The sequence below is a fragment of the Synchiropus splendidus genome, chromosome 9 (genome assembly GCF_027744825.2).
Source record: "Synchiropus splendidus isolate RoL2022-P1 chromosome 9, RoL_Sspl_1.0, whole genome shotgun sequence".
NCBI classification, from domain to species: domain Eukaryota; kingdom Metazoa; phylum Chordata; class Actinopteri; order Syngnathiformes; family Callionymidae; genus Synchiropus; species Synchiropus splendidus.
This window is the reverse complement of record NC_071342.1, coordinates 23,597,475-23,620,546: the sequence shown is the minus strand read 5'-3', so window position 1 is coordinate 23,620,546 and position 23,072 is coordinate 23,597,475. Positions and strand designations below refer to the sequence as shown.

The 23,072-nt window shown below is 47.0% G+C and overlaps 1 protein-coding gene across 1 annotated transcript; it reads right to left on the bottom strand.

Annotated features, from left to right (window-relative positions):
* Positions 1-101: 101 nt before the first annotated feature.
* On the bottom strand, positions 102-22,574 carry ubr2 (ubiquitin protein ligase E3 component n-recognin 2). The gene is made up of 46 exons (XM_053875616.1): positions 22,484-22,574; positions 21,249-21,532; positions 20,258-20,336; positions 20,078-20,191; positions 17,773-17,903; positions 17,542-17,680; positions 16,747-16,809; positions 16,556-16,676; positions 16,378-16,485; positions 15,401-15,489; positions 15,225-15,323; positions 14,162-14,325; positions 13,967-14,066; positions 13,782-13,910; positions 13,523-13,706; positions 12,714-12,775; positions 12,428-12,538; positions 11,232-11,297; positions 11,048-11,164; positions 10,911-10,974; positions 10,712-10,836; positions 10,577-10,629; positions 9,101-9,203; positions 8,108-8,156; positions 7,738-7,892; positions 7,574-7,679; positions 7,382-7,491; positions 6,337-6,432; positions 6,093-6,268; positions 5,800-6,017; positions 5,637-5,730; positions 5,419-5,580; positions 3,994-4,079; positions 3,878-3,926; positions 3,642-3,790; positions 3,499-3,554; positions 2,422-2,515; positions 2,251-2,315; positions 2,037-2,175; positions 1,880-1,970; positions 1,684-1,811; positions 1,500-1,608; positions 1,302-1,436; positions 1,068-1,238; positions 682-783; positions 102-606 (listed from the first exon to the last, which is right to left on the bottom strand). Exons 1-46 carry the CDS (start codon positions 22,565-22,567, stop codon positions 465-467), a joined length of 5,271 nt encoding a protein of 1,756 aa, XP_053731591.1. The 5' UTR covers positions 22,568-22,574; the 3' UTR covers positions 102-464.
* Between the last annotated feature and the right edge of the window lie 498 nt (positions 22,575-23,072).

Genomic DNA, 23,072 nt, shown 5'->3' with positions numbered 1-23,072 from the left:
CAATAAACGCCGATCAGCTGATCAGCTAATCAACTTACTGATAATCTGTTGGAAGCTAATCAGCTGCTTCCTGCTTCCACAACCTTCTCCCCCACTGGACGCGGCAGCAGACCCTCGGCAGCGCGCCGCCGCACACCATCGACACCGCAGGCTTCAGTTAAGACCTGACTTTATTTATACAAAATCTCCATTAAAACAAAACCCCACACAGCTGACCATCAATAAATAACGTGTCATCAAAGGCTTCCTGCCGTGACACCAGTCTATTCAAACTCCAGTTCAACAAGTCACCTCGCTACTTTACGTCGTCATGGGAACAAACACGCGGCCATCGTGACTGGGGTCCTCACCGGTCGCCTGGTGGAGCTGGAAACCCATTTCCCCCATTTGTAGATGAATAAAGGCCAGAAGTTTAAAAAAAAAAAAAAAAAAAAAAAAGTGAAGTGGGCGGGGCTGAGCCAACATCAAAGGTTCTGCCAGTCGATGGAGAGCAGCGTCTGATTGGCTTCCTGAGCGTGACCGATCACCTCCACAATGGCGTGCTGACGCCACAGACGCTCGATCTTGCGGTAGCGCTCCGGGCACAGGCGCAGCGGGTTCCCCCGTCTGAAACACAGATGACATCGCTAGGTGGCGCCGCTGCATGGGGCGACTCAGCAGCGTCAGCGGGGCGACACCTACTTGAGTCCCTGGTCCGTCTCGCCGTAGTCGTCCAGATACGGAGGCGGGTAGAAGCAGCCTTTGGTCTTCCCGGCCACAAACAGCACCTGACTCTCCCGGACCCTGGTGTCAACACACCATCGAGACACAAATATAAACGTGAGCAACTTGAGTGCGACAATTTTAAGTCTCGCCAATGTACGGACCATTTGGCTGGAACCCACAGATCCAAGCCTCAATTTGAGGGTGAAAAGGTCAAAATAACTGGGTTCCAGTTTGGTTCAGAGTCCTGTTTCAGGTGATCCATGTGTTTTGGATGGTTAGGTTTAAGGGGAGAGGCTGGGGAAAGGGTGATGGCCAAGAGAGGTCCTCTTAAGGCTATAAAGACGAACCTGTGTGTGTGTTACCTGAGGAAGAGGCCAAGGCCGGCGCCGCAGGTGAGCGCATGGGCGGTGCATGCACCAACATCTTCGCCGTCGACCTCCGTTTGGCAGCAGTAGCTCTGAGAACACAACATGGCGCCACAGACCAAGCAGAGGGTTGGCGCCCGGGACTTGTCTCCTCCTGAGCGAGGACACCTGCTCACACACACAGAAACATGTAGAGCGCTGACACTTCCTGAGGAAGGCGGCTCCTCCTACGTGAAGCTGGACGCCTGGTTGATCAGGACACTGTAGTCTTCTGGGAGCCTGATCAGCGTGTTCGACTGCCGAGGGAAGCGGAGCCTGACCCCAGCAGCCTGCAGGACCTGTGGCACGGCTGGGTGGCAGCACCACCTGGACACACACCCGGGTCATGTGGTGAGCAGCATGGGCCTCGCCTGGCTCACCAGTGCTCACCTGACGATCAGAGGTTCCAGAAGACTCTGATGGTTGTGGACTAGCAGCAGCAGGTTTGAAGGCAGATTCAGGTAGGAACACAACGCCTCCCATTGGCCGGACTCGGCAGCTGCAACACACACGGAGGCTTGAAGTGAACGATGCCGTCGCATTCCGAGCCAGTCACGCGTGAGTGAGGTCCTACTGAGAAGTTCGGCGGGTGGAGCCGTGGAGTTCAAGTAATGGAAGAAGAGCGCGGCGGCTCGGAGGAAGGGCAGGATGGCAGCTCTGATGCCACGCAGCAGCTGCCAGGACGCCACATCCGGCAGCAGGCTGAGGGACCAGACACACAGAAGCTCAGCAGCCACGCTCACACGCCGCCCAAGAGACCGCGCACTCACCAGTCTACGTGCTTCTTCAGTAGGCTGTACAGCTGCCAGGCGTGCTCCTCCTCTTCAGACTCAGTGCTCTCCTGATCCATGCACGTCTCCTCTGCACACAGGCAGGCGCGTCACACGCCTGTCAGTCTGTAGGTGTGTGTGCGAGTGTGCTCCTCACCAGGGATGGAGGTGAGCAGGATCTGAACCAGGTGAGCTGCCGTGACCAGGTGGAGGATGTGGAGATGAGCCGAGTCGACGGGCCGCTGCCCCGAGTCGTCCAGACATGGAACTGCGTTGTACGACAGCACAGTGTACACCTGCCAGGACACACGGCTCAGCAAACACACACTGCTTTCAAACAAACAACACAAAACAAAAGTACCACAACTGACCAGCAGGTGAAACATGTCGATGTCCAGGATGCATGGAGGATCGGCCTGCGGCTCATGGACGAGAGCTGACACGCGCGCGCACACACAAACACACGCTCCGTTAAATCAGTTAAATGACAGCCAGAGGTTCCAGAGAAGTGTGTGTGTGTGCGTGTGTGTGTGTGTATGTACCTGAGAAGAGTGTGCTGAAGTGTGTGCAGACCACACGGGGACAGTTGATCCAGCAGGAAGAACTTAGTCTGGCAATAGATTTCAGACAGTCGTCCTGAAATATAACACAGGAGTCAAAGGTGCTTCCTGGTTGCTCGACCACAGCCACTTCAGCAGGTTTAGACTCCTGCGAAGGCCACTTCCTGAACATCGACTTGACTCATGAGCAAAGCTTGGCCAGGGCTAACGGCCTCCACTCACAACAGCACCACGTTTACCTTCACTCACACTAACGTACAGAAGGAACAGGGTTCTGTCTGGAGACAAAGCTCTTTCGGCTCAGAAGTCCCAGATGTGAACACAAAGTCAGTCGGGTTTTGGCCACTGACTTGATCCTAGTTGGAGAGCTGCACCTTGTCTCGGGAAACAAACTATTGACAGACAGATTTGCTTAAATGAATCATGCAGCGCTCTACAGTAACTGCTCTCACTGCAGTGATCTGCAGCTGTCTGCATGAGGACAGTGAAGAGGAAGAGGCCACACGCTGGTTTTCCCCAAGTTACTGAAGATCACCAGACGATTGATTGATCATTTCTGACGTCTGGATCTGGACTTCACTGACTGAAATCTTCTCGATCCTCAGTAATCTCTCTCACTGTGTTCAAGGTGTTGTGAGAGCAGCGTGGACCAATCAAGACGCTCTGTATTACGCAGCTTGTTTCCACTATTTCCTTGTAAAACAAACATGACAAGACTCTTTCATGTTTAGTTTTGGCTGTGAAACGCCACATTCTGTTCCAGCCGTGGCTCAGCTCTGTCATAAGTTCATTTCTGAGGTGAGGACGACTGGTAGAGCTAAGAAGTGACAGAGAAATAAGGAGGTCAAGCTGATGGTGTTTAACAGGTGATGACCAATTCCTTGAGATCTACTTTGTCGTGGTCACAAACCAGCTATTTTGTGCAGAACGCCCCCAGCTGGGAGAGAAAAAAAGGACATAGCCTGAGGCTCAGAGAAGGAGGCTGCACAGCAGGGGGTGCATCAGATTCAGGCCACCTGAGACAGAACTAGTCCTTAGGCAGCAACACATCTCAGTCACCTGTCTGCAGGACAGACTCCCAAAGAGAGACTTCTCTTCATCACGCAGGAGGTGTTCTGAAAGACACCAGTGAAGAGGTGTTGAGTTCCAGCAGGTCAGAGTGTGTGGCAGGGAAGGGAGGAGGCATGGGAGGGAGGGCGCACCTATGGCTTGGAAGGTGAAGGCGCAGGTTGACCAGCTCAGCACTGGCACTCGGGGATCCTCCTCGTTGGGGTTGACCTTGAGTGCCACCTTGTAGATGGACATGCTGAAGGTTTTGATCATCTCTGTGATGCTGCTAGAAAAACTATTCCTAGGGCAACAACAACAACAACAACATCGCCGTCACCTGCTAAACTGATCACATGACAGCTGCAAAAGCAATAGAAACAAAACTCACTGTGCTGTCAGGTCCAGTCTCAGGCAAGGCTCCTCGCCTTCAGCAGCACCTGCCAACAAGAGGAGCACGTTCATACAAACAGACATTTAAAAAAAAACGACAGATGGAAGACAAACCTTCTGACGCTCTTTTGTTGGCATGAAGAGCTTCCACTTGCTGACTGGTTCGGGTGAGCCAGGCTCCCAGACTCAGATGGTCGCACCTGATGGAAGGAGGAAGCACAGCTGCAGCATTGTGGTGACTGTGACAGTGACCATGGAGATGAGACAGATGAGCATGTTTTCCTCTTTGGCCCGGAACGTTACTGCTCTCTACTCCCTGTGAATCTGAACCAGCAGTCGCGACTCCCTGACTTTGTCTGCACACCAGCTGTGACATTCGGAACTGCTTTTCATTGTATTTATTTCCCGCCTTAGAGCCCGACTCGTGTGCCAGGCAGTTTGAGATAATAACACACTCCTACAAAAGAGCAGACGTGCAGCCGCATGCCTCTCAGTTATCTTTGTACAGAGGCCTTGTTTACCCTCCAGACTTTATACAACTTGCTATGCTGAGCAGTCGTACAGTTTGCATTGGTTTTTTGTTTTGTAGTTTCATTGTTCATTCATTTGTGCACTTCCTACTTTATGTCACGACATTTGGTCGTGCTTTTATTTTGAAATTGCTTTGTTGTCAGTGCAAGAACAATATCCTAAGACTCCTGCGCAAGTGTGACTGTTCGTGTGGAGATACTCAACACACGTTCCTGATGGACAGAGAGAGATTTATGTTCCGCCTGTTGATCAATCACTGTCTGTATTACGATTTTGGAGCGACAAGCGAAGGAGTGCAGCCGCGCCACCTCTTTTATTTAACGCTCTTGGAAGGCGAAACGAGGTACGATTGTTCGAATGCATGTGCGGACAGTACATAGATTGGATTGGATCTGTAGTTTTCACGGTGCAAACAGACAAGAAAAGTACCAGTGCTGAAACTCAACATCTGTGGAAATCATTACATGAGGCTGCTGCAGGGGGCAAGTTTCATTTTAAGACAAATATTTAGAGATAAGAGAGACAAGATATTAAAAGAGCTTTAGTTTAAATAAGGTGATATAATAACTTGAATATAGCCACCATTGTGATTTATTGTGCCATTGTCAAACTGATGCAAAATAACAATATTTTATAATATTTCATATTTTTAAAAATATGTTTTAAATGTATGTATGGCTCCACCATTTGATTCAGTTATACACCAAATTCATTCAAATTGAAAAATGTGGCTTCTAGTGGCGAATATTTGCATTCCATTAAACTGCGATTAACTGAAATTAATTAATCACAAATTCTCTTGCTAACAGGTGACATGTGGCTCCGGAGCTGCGGGTTCCCAACCCCTGGTCAAGTCAGTTGGATGTGTAACAGCTGTTCCCCTGATGTGGAGCTGTAAATCTTAAGTCGGACCATGTGCCGCAGGCGTGTGCGAGTGTGAAGGCGAGGCAGGTTCAGGCGTGTGCGAGTGTGAAGGCGAGGCAGGTTCAGGCGTGCGGCTGCACGTACCTGCTGTCCGGCGCCGGGGTCGGGGGCAGCAGAGGAATCACCGTGTTACTCAGACATTCACAGAGGGGGCACAGGAACTCTCCGTTCTCCACATCATAGCTGGTGTGGCCCCGCAGCCGCTGCTGACGTCGCTGCTCCTTCAGCTGTACGGCCTCGAAGTGCCTGCGCACAGCAAAGCTCTAACCTCTTCTCTCAGCGTTGAGGCTGTGCTTCCTCACCTCTGCCAGCAGGCGGCATGCATGATGTGTCCACAGCTGGCCGTGTGGATGCCCAAGGAAAGGTCCGGGTGCATGAAAATGGGGTTTTGTGCCTCTGCAACACCAAAGAACAGTCAGCGGTCACTTGACTAGCTCGAGCCATGTGTGAAGGAGCTGGTCCCACCTGCACTGGGAAACACACGCCTGCGATCTTTGGAGAAAACTGTCGACCGCTGCACAAACGCTGCCAACACCATGGCCTTGCCGTCCGCCTTGACTTCCTGCTCCTCTTGGCAGAGAATACATGTGACCAACTGCCGAGTGTTTACCCCGCTGACTCTCCGTGGACCCACACACACTTGAGAGATTCCACAAAGGTCCTGGTCAGAAGGACCTGGTGAACTGCGCGTTACAAAGTGGAAGGTAAAACGTTATCCTTTGCACAAAGGTCAGGTTCGTACGAATGTGGGACTGAACCTGATTTCAGTCGAACCCTGAGCCTCCAGCTGGTCCAGGCTCTGTTGGAACAGCTCCTTGTTTTCATCGATGAAATGTTTCTGCATCTCAGACATTTGAGCCATGATCTTCTCTCTACGCAGCCTTGCCATCTCGGCCTTCCGCTTCCTCTCGGCAGAGTCTCGGTCCCGCCCACTCTGTGGGAACAGACACATCCATCAGAGGCCTCAGACCTCCGGCAGTGTCAATCGCCAGTTATCCTCACCTCTTCCACAGTGGATCCATAAGTGTGGGAGCCAGAAACCGAGGAGGAAGATGTGGAGGAGGAATGTTCTCTCATCTGTCTGATGTTTGACACCGTCTGTGATGCACCAGACAACACATCAGAGGGAAAACAGGAAATTCAGTTGCTCCTTGACAGGACCAGGGGCAAACCTGGCTGCGGTGCCAGGTAGGGATGGATAATATGGACAAAAAAGTTATCGCGATGAATGTTGTAATTATCACGACAAATCTATTTTCATTCTCCTCCATGTGTTGGACACTACAGTCTCGCTTGAAACTGTTTTATGATGAAACCGATTAGTGTAGTTTGTCTCCAACATCATGATTTGTTGATGCTTCAATAGAACAGTGAACTAAGTGCAGAGATGAGGAACTCAATGTTTCACGTCTCTGGTAGAAGCCGCTGGTGTCTGACAGACTGCTCTGCCAGCTTTCCTTGACTTGAGTGTTTAGTCCACTCAAAACCAACCACCTCAGCAGCTGGAACCACAACCTGTTGAAGGCAGATCTGATGACAGCTTTCTTCATCTGTGTGGCCAAACCACTATTGTCTGAAACCTATGACACCATGGCGCCGTCTTTGCCTTCATTCACTTCAGTTGGATTAAACTCCAACCAATTTGCATGATAGCACTGAAGTGGAAATGTGTACAGTAAATCTCCAAGTATTCATAACTGGTTAACTGAACTGAGTTCCCCATTTCTTGAATATCTCAAACATAGAAATCTGGACTAATATGGTCCTCTTGCTCTTTGCATCTTGATGCTTGTTATATGCAGCTATATGTATAAGATGCACATTGGACGACAAAACGATTTTTATTTACTGTTATTTACTATTATAATAACTATTTTCTTTGATTTTTCAACTTTTTATCCACTATGGGTTTTTTTGTAAATAGTTTATATAAATTTTTTTTTTTTCACACAGCCGAGATCTTGTTTGTGTATGTGCATTTATATGATTATTGTTGTGGCTGATATAAATGAATAAAAGTATTGGAAAAAAAACTGCACCCTATTACCTTCAAAATCCAGGTGATCATGTCTTTGTGGACCTCCAGGTGAGGAGCGTTCTGTAGCGTCTCCAGCAGAGCCAAGACACTTCCTGAGGTGCTGGGAGCTTCCCCTGGACCTGCAGGAATTGAAGCACACCAGGAAGGGTGTCATCATTCGTGTCTGCCGCGGAGACATGTGAGGATTGCGTGCGTCCTCACGGGTGATCTTGCACGTGTAATTGAAGGTGACGTCATCTTCTTCTCGTGGACTGTTCCTCAACTGCTGCTGCTCCTCCAGCAAAGCCATAGCCACCAGGTGAAGCACCTGCAAACAGCAGCGTGTCATGTGATCAGGTCACAAGGTCCCGACCTCGGTCGCTCACCCTCTGCAGCATGGACTCTGTCCACCCTCCTCCGCTGGGCTCCACGGCCCACTGTAGCACAGCACCCTCGATGGCCAGGAGCACGTCACACTGCAGCAGATTCACCAGGCTGGCAAAGAGTGGGCAGAGAGGGACGGGGGGAGGAGGGGGGAGGGCTGGAACACACACAGGCATATTAGACAGCGACAGGCAAGACAGTAGCACAATGAGAATTGGCACGATGAAACCAGGGCACGGTGAGGCAGGAGTGGAGAGTGAGACAGGTGAACAGAGGGACATGAAAGAGGTGAGAAAGGAAAGAGCAATGAGGCGGGGGGGGCGGTAGACAGGAAGGCGGTCAGAGAAGCAAATGGTGAGACCACATCATCACCTGTGTCTTCTCCAAATTGCCTCCTCATTTTTCTCTGCGACTCTTCAGCCTGTTAAGACAAAGCGAACGGCACACTTGAATGTGTGTGTCTGCAAAAGCCTTTGTAAAACCACACTGTAGAAGTGCGTGTGTGTCCCGTGATGTCAGTCAGATTACAATTTTCTGGGATTATTCAATTGACAGCGACTTGTTAAAAGTAAACCATAGGCGATATGGACAAAAAAGTTATCACGATAAATGTTGTCATTTCGCCAATAACGATAATAATCAGGATGAATCCATGTTCCTTCTCTTCCATGTGTTGGACACATGTCTCAGTCTCTCTTGAAACTGTTTTATGATGAAACTTATTAGTGGAGTTTGTCTCCAACATCATGATTTGTTGACGTTTCAATAGAACAGTGAACTCAGTACAGAGATGAGAAACTCAATGTTTCAGGTCTCTGGTAGAAGCCGCTGGTGTCTGACAGGCTGCTCTGCCAGCTTTATTTAGGGGTTAAATGGAGCCGTCTGTCTGCTGTATCTCATGTCTCTGAACATTTGACTTGAACTATGGAGCAGTCTGGACACATTTCCTAGATGCTACTGAAGAAACATTATGCCTAGTAAACCATATGACTAGCTTCCCTTGATAGGAAACTTGGGCCAACAGTCAGTAAAAGCCATGTCGCTCCTAACAAGCTGTGCCAGTAAGTTCTGTACATTTTCTACAGCATAGTGATCAATACTTCAACCTCTAGTGTTTATTCAGAGTCACTCATGTAAGTACAGGGGTCACTGCCCCATCAACTTCCTGTCTCCAGGCTAAACATTTCCACTTGTTCTTCACATGATGCAACATATTTTACATGTGGTTTGCCAATTGTGTTTGACAGCTTCATGTCACTTCATGTAATTTAGTGCAGTGCTGGTGTGACAGGTCAAACATCCTGCGACGTGCTGCACTGCAGCAGAATGGACCCACAACATTACCATCTTTCAGTGTGTGTGTACCTTGGACTGCTCAGCTCGACTGTAGTGATAGAAGAACAGGTTGAACTGTTTCAACCACTCTGGGCGAAGTTCGTACAAGCCACGCCCAGTCACCCCTGGCTTCCTGTTGACAAGAGCAGCCGCAGGTCAGGGTGGATGAGGCAGGACGACAGGGAGACTCACAAGTGACAGTGCACTAATGAAACCAGAGGAAGGTGGGAACAGGAAAGAGGCAGGGAGATGGGTGAAATGAAATAGACAAACTGTAGGAAGCATTGAACAGACGGGCGAGAGAGATGGGATACAGCCAGATGACTGGAGGTCAAGGTGAGGCAGAATAAACATTATCAGTGAGGATAGGACAGGTGAGACAGTGGGACAGGCAGAAAGTTCCAACCACCTTCTCAATAATGACTTCACTTCTGACAATCATCACTTTTTAAGCTCAAGTTCACGCAACAAACTAGGGCTTGGTGACAGGGAGATTACACTTCATAGTCGTGGACGGTTTCTGGTCGATATTGAATGAAAAGGGGGGAATTGTGATGGAAAATTATTGTTACCGTTCATACTAATGGAAAGTAACTGTTAATGATTGTGAGGAACAAACGCAGACTCGCTTGGTACGTGTATGCACCTCTCCATCTGACCACCTGAGGTCGCTGTGTTCTCAATCTGGTTACACGGTTGTGAACATTGATTAAATCTTCTATAGAGTCTTATAAACGCAGTGTGATGTCTTATGAAAGCACTGAAAGAACGAGCTGAAAGAGTCACCGACATGCCTCAGGAACAACGCATGAACAAGCAGCATGAATGATCTTATAACGCCTACGAGCCTGTTCTGTTGGATTACATGTCAAAACGAATCAGACCCAGCGCAGTGTTTGCACAAAGCCAGAACCAGAAATGTGCCTCTGTAACGTCACTTGAGTGTGGAATGCTGGTGTGAAACAGCTCTTCGGCTTCAGGATCGGAGGAGAAATGCATGGAGCATGGAAGCCTGTTCTTCTAACCAAAAGATGAAGTGGGTCATAAGAAATTGGTGAAGTAAGTTTGAAGAACGGGGGACAAGTAGCAAGTCTAGCAACCACCAGCATCGCCAGCACGGCTCTCTGGTTTGAATAAAAATAAATCCTTCATTTTATTAATCGCTGCTATTGCTTACGTCACATCTTCCACCACTTCGGTGCAACACGGTTTGTTGTCAAGTGGTACTCTCAGATAGAAATTTTATACAATGTTAAATTGCAAATGAACGTCTGAACGTCCTGCCACTTGTATATTGCGGTGTCACTCGATGGACGTTGCTTTTATGAGAACCACCATGTATGGTGTGTGAAATGGTTCAAATGTGTGAGGCTTGAGAGCTGTGCTCGAGGGAAACGAAAGACAAAGCACAATTTGATACTCGTGACCACTGCAAACATGACATCATCAGATGTAGGTGAACAATGCTCCTATATATCACAACACACATTTGTGTGAATGACTCACTTGAATGAAGCCACTGTATCAATGACACGTTCCAGCCCGGTCTCTTTGTTTCCCTGGAGATACGACACTGTTAGACCTGGACGTGCAAACGTGCACACGCACACGCACACACACACACACACACTTAACACTCACGTTTTCAGGAAGGGCCTTCACCAACTCACTGTGAGCCATTGGCCGGATGGACAGCTGGTGGATAATTTCTCTCCTGACTTCTTCAAAAGGCTCAATCTGACCGACACCCGCCACGTATCGCTCGCCTTAAAAGACACGCCGCCGTGACACGATGACATGCAAGACCATGAACCAGCGAGGAAGGAGAACTGGACCTGACCTGCTATCATGATGATGAGGTGGAGCATTTCCTCGATCAGCGTGTTATTCTGTTGAACAATGTCCTGGACAAACCACGCAGAGGAGAAGAGAGTCAGCAGAGAGTCCGTCTCTAGTCGGCGTTATGAGATCACCCACCTTGTTAGACTCCCTGAACCTCTTCCTACAATCGCCCGAACTGAAAATGTGGAAGAGCTCAAACCGGTTTAAAACGATGATCAGGAAATGGTTTGGATCCATCATGGATGCACCTGCCTAAAACACAGCAGACACTAATGCACGGGTCCAACACTGAGTCACAATGGTCTGGTTCTGCTTGTACCTGCATCATGACAATATCTTTGTCAAACATCTCCACTCTGCACTTGACGTTGTGGTAGTAGTAGATCTGTAAAACAGACACACGTTTGTTTGTTGACAACAGTGCCTAGAGCAGTTCAAACCTTTTTCTAGCCATAGCACCCTTGGTTCACTGAAAAAATCCCAGACTCACCACCAAAGGAACCTTGGTCAAAGTGCACTTGTGCTTAAAGTCCTATAGAAAATCCCTATTCATTCACACCCGGTTGTTATTTTGCCAGGCTATTTGCAGAAACATATTGCAGAAAATGTATTTGTTTCAAATGTCTCCAGAAAGGGGCGGGCGATATGACGAAATATATCATGATTTATTTATGTATTTACTTACTTTAAATAACTGTTTGGATTTTATCACTTTGCTTTAGCATGATTTCATTGGTAGTTTTGAGTTTCCAGACAAATCATTAGCTTCTTTGCCTGAACTAGCTTCATAAAAACAATTATTCTTTCTCTCTTCACATTTTGGAGCACATTTATTTTGTTGTGCATTTAGTTTTTTGCCAACTTTTAAACCACAAAGCTAACTTTGACAAACTTTCCCTCCCTCCATGGTTCTGTGGTGAAAGTGTGTGGTCCAGTTAGAGGCGCATCAGCTTTAAAAACAGCTGGAAGTTGCGCAATGTGAGCGGCTTCTTGGCTGTGAGTGTGTGGGAAGAGGAGCGCCGCGCACCACAGCAGCGCTGCTTTGACTGAGGGACAGATCAGCGCATCAACACACTGGAGCTCTACAGTAGAGTGGAGAGAAAGAATGGCAGCCAATCCATGGGATCATCTCCTCACCACCACAACTAAACAACTGTTGGCTCAGAAGCTACATAACAAGGGACAAATATTAGAGGGCTTAGCACTTTCTCGTAACATTCGGGCCTAAAATGCCTCTGGGTTTTAAACACCAAAACATTGAAATTGAATGACATTACGAAATGAAAACAAGCCAGCAACACAGCGTATACTACACAGCCATGAAATCTGGTTTTCATTAACCTTTTTGAGAGACTACAATAACAACCTAAATAGCACGGAAAGAAAAGTGTTCTCATAAAATCGGCCATCGATATTTTTTGTTTTCGCCGGTTGAATGACTTATTTAATCATGTGCGCAAACATTGCAGCAACAAAGAAATGAATGGCTCATCACGTTTGTCTGCAGCAACTCACCTGGTTGATCAGAGAGAAGCCATTCCTTCTCCACATTCCTGCGTTCACCTGGGCACACAACACTTGACAGCGGAGGGGGAGTTCGATCAAGAGTGGGGGGCTGAGCTCTCCCTAAACACACAGACACACGCAGATCCGTCGATTTTGTGCAAAATCCTACCCCCATTTTTGTCAGCTGTCAATCATTAACTACGACTAATAATAGTAATGTCGCTTTGCTTTACGTTTCATTTCAAAGCAGCATACAAGGTCACATGACAAAAGTCACAAGTGAGTGATTGCTCACCAAAGGCAGCAGTTCTGGGAGCCGAGAGGTGACCTCGCTTCTGCTGAGGAGCACGTGAAGGCCTGAGAACACAGGCACAAACAAAACAGCTCGCTCACTCTGATGCCTCAGTTTCTGTCTCTTCTTTGATGCATGCAATTTGTAAAACCTTTATCTCAATATTATCTATATTTTACTACATTTTACATATATTGATATTTAACAAATAAATACTTGGATGTGCTGCAGCATTTGTGACATGTTTAATACTAATACTTTTGTTCTGAGTTACTTTGTTGATGAAGGGAGCTGTTTATTCGACTGTTGGACGGCGATATTTAACTGAAAGTTTTCATGTTTACAGAAATTTCATCATATTATACTGCATTACATTATTTCCCCCTTAAATTGAAAGAGCTTGTTAACAAAGATTACAAGATATATTGTAATATATATAATAATGTATATATTGGTGAATATACTGCAATGTATCGTATCACTACTCCTGTATTGTGATACGTATTGTTTTGTATCTCAAGATACTAGCCAAAACACAGCAAGTGGTATTATTTTAAATTGTAATTTCTATAGGTCTGTTCAGGAGGTCTTCTGCGACGAGTCGATTGTGACACTTCCAACTCTCCATCTGGAAGTTAAGTTATCTACCATGCATTATTCTAATGACTGGAATCATAGAACGAAATACAGCCAAACATTTTTCCTGACAACAACAAAAAAACTGGGCTGTGCACGAGTGAGTGATCATCCGAGTGTGGCCATATGTATGCTGGTGTGTGTGTGTGTGTGTGTGTGTGTGAGAGAGTGTGTACCTGCCAACAACCTGCACACCGGCAGGTGGATGGACACCCGCTCCTGGGACACCTGGTACCTGAAGGTGTCGACGCTGTGGCCGGCCAGGCTCAGGCTGATGGGCTGCTCGCCATCAGAGAGGCCACTCTGACACTGATTCAGTGCGTTCAGACATTTCCTGTAGGCCTCGATCAGCACATGCTCCTGAACACAGACACACAGTCAGATCTGACTGATGCGGGTGCGGGTGCACATGTCTGCGTGTGGGTTCAGGTTTACATCAGTGGAGCACCACTCCTGGATCATTGAAATGATGTGGGTGAGTTTCATCTGCAGGGTGAAAGCAGCCTCCCACTCCGGCTCCATCTCGATGTGCTGCCCCACCTGTCTCACCACCGGGTCCATGCCCTGGGGACAAACAGGGCTCAGTGTGGCTTGGTTTGAGCTGTGTTTCAGATATTTACCTGCATGCACTTCAGCAGCTCTAGAAATGCATCCAGTCCCTCCAGAAACTTCTGCCTGAGTTGATCACTCCACTCTGTGGGACATGCTATCAGGATGTACCTAGAGATTTACCCCAACACACACGCACAGACACACACACACATTAGAGCCTGTTCAAGTTACGTGCTGGTGTGCTTCAAGCGTGAAGTCATTACTTGAGGTCTCCGATCAGACTCTGGACTCGGCCAAACTTGAAGGCCTGCTGAGACGTGTAGCGGTCAAACTGGAAACGACCATGAAGGTCACGGTGACGCAGGTGATCGACGAATGTTCTGATAATGGTGGTCATCAGGTTCTCCTTCACCATCAACATCCTGGCCTGAATTCACACAGAGACGAGCCACAGGACCAAACACACCATTAATGACTACAACAACTACACAGAGGGACGACAGATGGACAGTCAGGGGGAGGCACACGGGCGGATATGAAGTCGCACTGGAACGAAGGCGCTGTCAGACTAGTGGAAACACAAAAAGCACAAGCACCCCGGGCAGGGTGGACTGTGGTTCACCATGGTAGTTTGAAAGTGATTTTGAATCCACGGAACCTTTGATCATGACACTGGTCAACTATGAGTCTCTGGATCCCTGTTTCTTTGATGAGATGGAGTGGTCCTCATAGGTTCTCTGACGCGGTCTGTCAGACACCGGCGGCTTCTACCAGAGACGTGAAACATTGAAACATGGAATAGAATGAAAATGGATTTATCCTGATAATTATAGGCGAAATGACAATATTTATCGCGATAACCTTTTTGTCCATATCGCCCATCCCTAGTTAAGACCGCCATTCAGAGATCAGTGTGTGCTCATGGTAGAAATGTGAGCCATTAAACTAAGGCATGAACACATGAGAGAAGATTAGATTATCCTGAAAGACTATTTTAAATCCTGTGATGAAATGATCGACTCAAATGATTAAACTCATTTCTAGTAAGCATCATCATTATTGAGAGTATTTGTATTAAAAACACCTCAAAATGTATGGAGTTGAACTAATAACCCTCTGCTGTTTTTGGTGTTTGCCTTCATGGGCAATGGAGGCATGACTTCTCTGGTAGAACCGTTGTGTGAGGAGCACTGCACCTGACACCAAAACACATTTTTTATGCATTTTAGTTTGACATAAACACACTGTAGTGTGCACGTAAAAAGCGCACAGAAAGACGAGAACTCAAACAAACCCACAGAAAAGTAGATATTGACGTCCACTCACCATGGTGGGGACAGTGAAGAGCTGCACAGACAGCGACGTCACTGACACAACTCTCTCGTGGTCATCCTCCATGAAGTCTGTCTGCAGGCGCCTGTAGTTCTACACAAGGTGGGACAAGTGGTCAGACGCAGCTATATACCTCACGACCGCCTCACCTCCTCTGTCCTGTGTCTTACTTTGGCGAAGCGGACAGCGAATATCTTCTTATACTTAAGGTCCATGAGGAGGCTGTTCATCAGCAGCTGATGGTAGATGTTGCGAGCTCCTGCACAAGACAAACACATATTTCTCAATGTGGTCTTGCATAATTTCCGGACTATTGAGCGCACCTAAATATTAGCCCCACCCACTAAATTTAAGAAGGAAAATTGATCTTGTTCATACATACGCCACAGCGGTCTACAAGCCGCAGGTTCAGTGGCGCTGTCTGCGCTAAAAAGGGGTCCAGCATCAAGAGTGAGAAAATATCAGAAACAAGCTGTGTAATACAGAGATGCTTGATTTATCCACGCTGCTCTCAATTTAGACAAGGTGCAGCTCTCTAGCCGGGATCAAGTCTGCGGCCAAAACCGGATCTTTTATTCACATTACAGCCCTCATAATGCGGTGCTTTCGCTCGCATGCCCAAAGTTCTGACACCACTGCCGGTCTAAGCGGTTGGTTCGCGAATCCAGACCTCCAGGAGATCCACTCTGTTGACGGAGCTGTGGACATGCGGGCCAAAACAGGCCTTATGGGTAAATAAAAAGCCTCTGATTTCATCGATTTCAGCCTGTAAAAATCCATATATTAGCCACGCTGTTGTATAAGCTGCAGGGCTCAGACTGGGAGAAAAAAGTAGAATCTTATAGTCTGGAAATTAGGGTAGACAGAGACGGAGACAGCGAGACAGAGATAGAGACAGAGACAGAGATAGAGGGATAGAGAGACAGAGATAGATAGTTATAGATAGATATAAGATATAAATATCTGGCAGGAACTGAGGCCTGCTCTCTCACCTCTCATTCAGTGTCACACGTGCAAAATTGGACTCCAAATGACAACTAACAGGTTCTACACCGCTCCGTTCCACACACCACCTTTAGCTGAGGATAAACCCAGCACGTCTCACCTAAGCTAATCCACTCTGCAGTGGTGTGACAAACTCTCTCACCTTTCCACATCTTTGAGTCATTGAGCATTAGACGGTCAACCAACGACGAGTTCTCTCCTTCAGGACCATCCTGCAGACCCACCTGGCACAGAACCCTGCGCAGCCCGTCTGAAACACACCACACCAGGTCAGCTAGACGCACAAACAAGACAACACGTGAGAGCAGTGAGCCACATACCAGAGTACTGGATGATCTGACCCAACCAGTTGAGAATCTTCAGAGCAAAACACTGATGCGCTACAACAGAGGAGTGCATGACCTGGACCCTCAGGGGTTTGGACTGGCGACCCGTGTTCCTCTACACAACAGCCAAGGTCAAAGGTTAGGACACATGAGCAACGCTGGAAAGGCAGGAATCATACACTTACCACTATGATGGATTTGGCCTGATCACATGATGCAAAGTCACCGTAGCGCACCGACTTCCTGCCCTGAACACAACAACAAAACCTTCAATCATCAAAGGAACTTTGCACTGAAGAATTATGATCTCACACATACGTTAGCGCTGGCTTTTCATTGACATGGATCACTCCCCCTCACTCATTTGGATATGCTCACTTTGCAACCTTGAATGTCATTGTGATGAGGAGTAGAAAACTTCACGCCTTCACACCAGAGAACGACTGCCTGCTGTTTACTTGTTTGCTTTGAGCGCCCACTCTAGCAGTGTCAGCGCTGTCTCTTCAGGCACACAGGTTGTCAGGCTGCCATAGCTGGGTGTGTTGAGGGCCCACATGGCTACACAACTAATGTCTTCTTCTTTCTCTTTGGGCTTCTCTCTTCAGGGGGTGGCAACAGCGGATCCTCCTCCATCTCCCCCTGTGCTCCACTTCCTCTTCTCTCAAACCTACAAACCTCATGTCCCCCTTCACCACGCCCTTCCTCTCCACCTTCTGCCTGCCAGCATCTTCCTACCAATGTACTGTCTCTCTCTCTCTCCTCTGTACATGTCCAAACCATCTCCATCTGGCCTCTCTAACTTTGTCTCCTAAACACCTGAGCACATGTGCTGTCCCTCTGATCCTATCCAACCTGCTCACTCCCAGACAGAAGCTCAGCATCTTCATCTCTCTGTTTGGATCGTGCCTGACCCGATCCAAACACTGTTAAAACCTTCATAAGTCAAACAACAGCTGCATCAGGTGCACATGTGTACTCACATCTCGGTCAACTGTAGTGGCAAAACTGACGGCCTGTTTCTGGCTGCAGTTGACAGCCTTCTGCAGCGTGTAGATCACCTGCTCATAGGTGTGCACCTCATCATTGAACAGCATGCAGAAGTAGGTGTCGCCCTTGTGCCTGAGCAGCCACACACAGAAACACACAAATGAGCCTTTTTTCTCGGGACATTTCCCAATGTGTGTGGTTGGGAGTACGTTCAGATTACGTACGGAGGCTCCAGTCCGGCCGGGAGTTCATCCTCTTTGTTGCAGGTCAAAAGGTCGACGGAGTATTTGAGGAGAATGGAGAAGATGTTGATGCTTCTAGAGAGCAGGTCCGGGGACAGCAAAGACAAAGGATCCTAGATCACAGAAACAGCAGTGTTAGAAAAGGTCCGAGGGTCACATGGCAGTTCTAGAACCAGCACCGGACTGGATTCTCAGAACCTCTGTGCTTTCTATCAAACAACCCCATGTTCATACAAGTGGAACTAAAGTGGGAGGGCACTATTAAGTGTCTCTCAGGCGGGAGTAAGCAACTCGCCAGCGATATTCGGAAAGCATTTGTTTCCATCCAACAACAAGCATGTCAAGACTTCTGATGATGAAGAGACATTGAAGACGATTAGGTCTGAGTCATCTGGTATGCAACAAGTGTGTGTGGAAATAGGTGGAAATATTCACACTGGTGTTCGGCACATTGTGTTCGACACGTGACTGTCGAACACAAACACGCGTCCACTAGGGATGGGCGATAACTCGTCGTACACCATATCCCACCAAACACACGATGACAATTCTGCATCTCACGATAAATTCTCAAAGTATGAGTAAAATCTTAGGAGAGAGAATTGTGAAAAGGTTTTTCATCACACAAGACTGGACAGTTTGGATCATGATTTGGAGAATAGAATATGACTAAATGGTCATTTCTTCACATGATTTCTATTTTTTCTTCAGCAGCATCTGGGAAATGTGTCCAGACTGCTCCATAGTTCAAGTCAACTGTTCAGAGACATGAGAAACAGCAGACAGACGGCTCCATTGAACCCCTAAATAAAGCTGGCAGAGCAGCCTGTCAGACACCAGCGGCTTCTACCAGAGACCTGATACATTGAGTTTCTCATCTCTGCACTGAGACAAACTCCACTCATGAGTTTCATTATCAAACAGTTTCAAGAGAGACTGTAGTGTCCAACACATGAAAGAGAATGAACATGGATTTATCCTGATAATTATTGTTATTGCTGAAATGACAACATTTATCGTGATAACTTTTTTGTCCATATCGCCCATCCCTGGCGTGCACCGATGATGACGTGGTTTGTGAGCTCCATCCAACTTTTGTGAATTCCAGGGATTACAAAAAAAAAAACCATTTCAGATTCAGAACTACTGTTTTCCTGTCTGAACACGCCAGCCGAGTCCAACAAGGTGTGGGAACCAGAACCAGCCGGATGAAAAGCCTCTCTCTCACCTACAGATAACAGTCTAGAGAACTGTCCACTAAAACACAAGGACAATTTCAAAAGAATGTAATGGGTGAAATTCCCACAGAGAAGAATCAGGTAGTTCATGTTTAAGTGTGACATTAAGGAGTGGCATGAACAATGAGCAACGGCAATAAATGTTCTGGTATTTTTCTGTCAGTGCAAGTCAAGAGGAAACTGTTGATGGAAGTGAGAAGCAGCGCGACTGTGTGAACAACTCCAGATGAGCCAGTGAACAGGGATAAACAACGGCATGCATGAAGAGTTGAGAGTTCAACATACATAGAGGGCAAAAACAGGAGCACGGATGGAGCTGTGAGGAGCAGTGGCATCAATAAAGCCTTGTGTATTTGTGTATTTTGAGTCTCTACGCTGGACCACATTTTTCAAACTAGTTTGGAAGAGATCCTCATGCGCTTTTAAGCACCACTGACCTTCCTACGGCGCAGACAGCACCACTGCACCCGCGGCATATAGAGTGCTGCAGCTTATGGTTGAAGAAGATCGATTTTACTTCTTAAATTTAGTGAGTGGGCTAATATTCCGGTGCACTCTTTAGTCCTGGATTTACGGTAATAATTTCCATGTAATGCAGTTGATTTATTAAAACAGACATTTGTGATATTTCCACTGGGAAAGACCATCTTCAGAGCGGAATGCTACTGACGGTTTTGAAAAAAATGTTTAAGAAAAGCTTGACGCTCTAACCCAAATGTAATTATTAATAATAACAGTAGACATGCTGGAAAATGCTGTTTGTTTTGAAAAAGGGTCAGATAAATTGGCTGCCTTTTTTAAATGACTGTTTATTTGGGTCTGGGTCATTCATTTAAGCATTATGAGGCATGAAAACGCAACGTGTACGTGTGCACATCCCTGGAAGCTCAAGGCCGAAGGGCAGCAGGCAACACAGTGCAAAGCTTATGTAAAGCCAGGGGCCAGAGGGGGTGCAGCTACTATAGAACACACTTGTACACTCTATAAAACAGGACAGCCATGAAATGAAGGGGAACTTTCTGTGGTTGACCAGCTGTAAAAAGTCTCACCTCCTCCAGGCAGGTGCTCTTGCTGCTGGGCGTGTGTTTCTGACAGTAAGGACTTCTCTTCCAGGCCTCAGTGTCTCCACAGTCACAAAAGCCACCTCCTGCAGACGTGGTCATCTGCACACACACAGGTAAGAGTCAAGTTCAGCAGGTAAGACAGAGCGGGGAAAAGTGTATACACACCCTGTATCGATGGTCTTTGTGAGCGCTGCCAAGGAAACACCTCATGCACAGAACACAGGTGGGATCGGATGCACACTCCCTACACAGACACACACACACACACACAAACGGTTTGCACTTAAAATGAAAAATAAAATGAAATAGCAGTCAGATATTAAAGGAATTGTGGTCAGGTTGGATGCGAAGCTACTGTGAGTCAGAGACACACTCGGGTCATTGTTGTAAGTCCAGGTATAGTCTGAAATCTGTTGACTGCAATGAGCTTTTCTTGATTCGCGCCGACTGCATTTATATATATAAATATAAACTGAGATATAAAGACACCAAAGCATGAACAATGACATCATCATCATCCGGAGCAAGGAGAGAGGGAAAAAAGGAAGAGAACTTAGCTTATCAAAGGTGATAGAGGACGTTTTGTCATTTACTCAGTTGGTGACAGTAAAAATGCTAGTGTTTAATCATGAGAAGTGAATCTGCCTCCAGTCCAAGCTGCTCTCACGCGTCACGTCTCTTCCTGTCTCTGGCCAGAATGTGCCACTTCAGTTCTGCGAGCAACGGACTTCAGTGGCTATGATGTTTGAGCAAATAACACAGCGAAAACCGTCATGTTCATGTCCACCTCCATGATGCGGTAACTGTTTGCCATTTCCACTTCGTTTTAATACGTTTGACCATGTGATTCCACCTTTGAAAGACAAATTTTTCTGACGGCATGGCAACTGTCATTTGAGCCGAGTCGGTGCTCCGCGCTAGTTTACACGTGGAGGAAACCCTGGTTTATTTAAAGACACCTGACAGTAGAGATGACGCTGGTGAAAGAACGGAGCACTGACATCAGTAAGAGCCTGAGGTGTGTGTGTGTGTGTGTGTGTGTGTGTGTGTGTGTGTCTGTGTGTTTGTGTGTTTGTGTGTGTGTGTGTGTGTGTGTCTGTGTGTCTGTGTGTTTGTGTGTGTGTGTGTGTGTGTGTGTGTGTGATGTTCACTGTACCTGCAGGAGTAGGTGGGCTCGCCCATTTTAAAGACATGACCACACAGTGGTGAAGGTTGGTTGTTCTCCTGCAGCTTGTTCAAAGCTGCCGAAGGCTCCTCTCCCAGGAGAAGCCACTCCAGAGGAGCCAGGAGAAGGAGCTGACAGGCAAGCTCCTCCCTCTGCTCTTCCCTCTGCTCCTCCCGGCTGCTGGAGCCGCTCGGACCCAGGCACAGGATTCTGGGTACATAGATGGAGAAGTGGTGGTACAACTCCTGGTGGAGATCTGGAGCTGCTGCCAAGCGCTGAGGAGAAGAGGGAGGGGTCAGAGCAGGCGTTCACATGAGGATGAGTCAAAGAGGAGACAGTATCTGGCGACTTTGAGAGTCTGGAATTAAGATGTATGAGCAGAAATAAAGAAATAATAAGGCAATTCTTTTACATATGGAGTTTACTTTTGGTTTGTTTTGCGTGACAGAGGTTACACTCTGGCACGCCTTTTTACAAGAGGATGAATTGACAAGGCAATTGACAAGAGAAACCTTCAAAATTCAGAAGATTCTCAAGCTTAAAGAGGAATAAAGGAATAAATAGAATACAATGTTACTCAAGAAAACAAAACAACATACTAATTTACACTAAGATCAGAATAGAATAGAATGTATATGTATGTATACAGATTAAAAAGAATTCCAGGCTGTAAAACCTGGAACATAGTACGCATTTAGCAATATTTTCATTATTTTGTTGTCATTTTTGAATTAAGACTCCAATGAGATGTATCCATGTCACCAAACACAATCTGAATATACTCTAATCAAATTAATTTTATGTTAATAGCACATCAACATAGCTGATTGTCAGTAGTTTGAACTTTTTAAAGACTCAAATGCGAGTTTCTACAATTCCAACAAAGCACAATTGGAGTTGTGCCCACGGGATTGGGTGAAAAAAGGTTGGTAAACACAGAGCTGGGCACAGAAATCATATTTTTGTCAACTGGGTCATGAGTTCGGCTAAAGCACTGGCGCATGCGTGGACGGGTTGTGTACTAGCGTCGTGAAGCCCAAGAAGCACCGAGTTGGTGAAGCAGGGTTTCGAACCAGTGTCCAGCTGATGGTGACGTCATGCACCTACCTTCACGACTGAGGCGAAACAGGACGTTAAACGAGTAAACACAGGGTTATAGCGCCTCTGCGGCGATGGCAATAGCACCTGCGGCGACACCAACATTGGAGCATCGAGTACACACTCACCGCTGCGGTGTCTTTGGCGGAGAAGTTCACGAACTCTGAACACAGAGTCAAACCTTGCTCCCTCTCTGGCTCCACCGCCGCCATTTTTGATTTTCTCTAATCGAAGAAGAATCCGGAACCGGAAATAGTACTCAGCTGACCGACTGCAGTGAGGGCGTTGCACAGTGTGTCTGATTTTTCTACTTCATAAAAACAAAGTAAACACGCAAAGCGTACATTTCTATTCGTAAAAATTGTGTCGTTTAAATACTTTTACAATCGGCGACAAAAATTGACCAAGAGCGACAGATGTACGAAGCGAACTATTTTAATTCTTTGCGTACAGACGCGCTTAGAACCAGCTACCAATTCCAACACACAGGAACTGGATGAGCCATTTTTGGATTAAAAGCGAACATTCAAATCAAAACCGACAGGAACCGTTGAATAAATGTCACCACTAATGTCACTAACAGCGACAGAGATGGTGGCGATACCAGTTTTTCTATCACTGGTGTGATCGTCGACAGGACTGAGTCAATGTTCCGAGAGGTTTTTAACTCGGAAATAAGGCATGTTTTCACACATCTTACTGATGCCATCGCTTCCT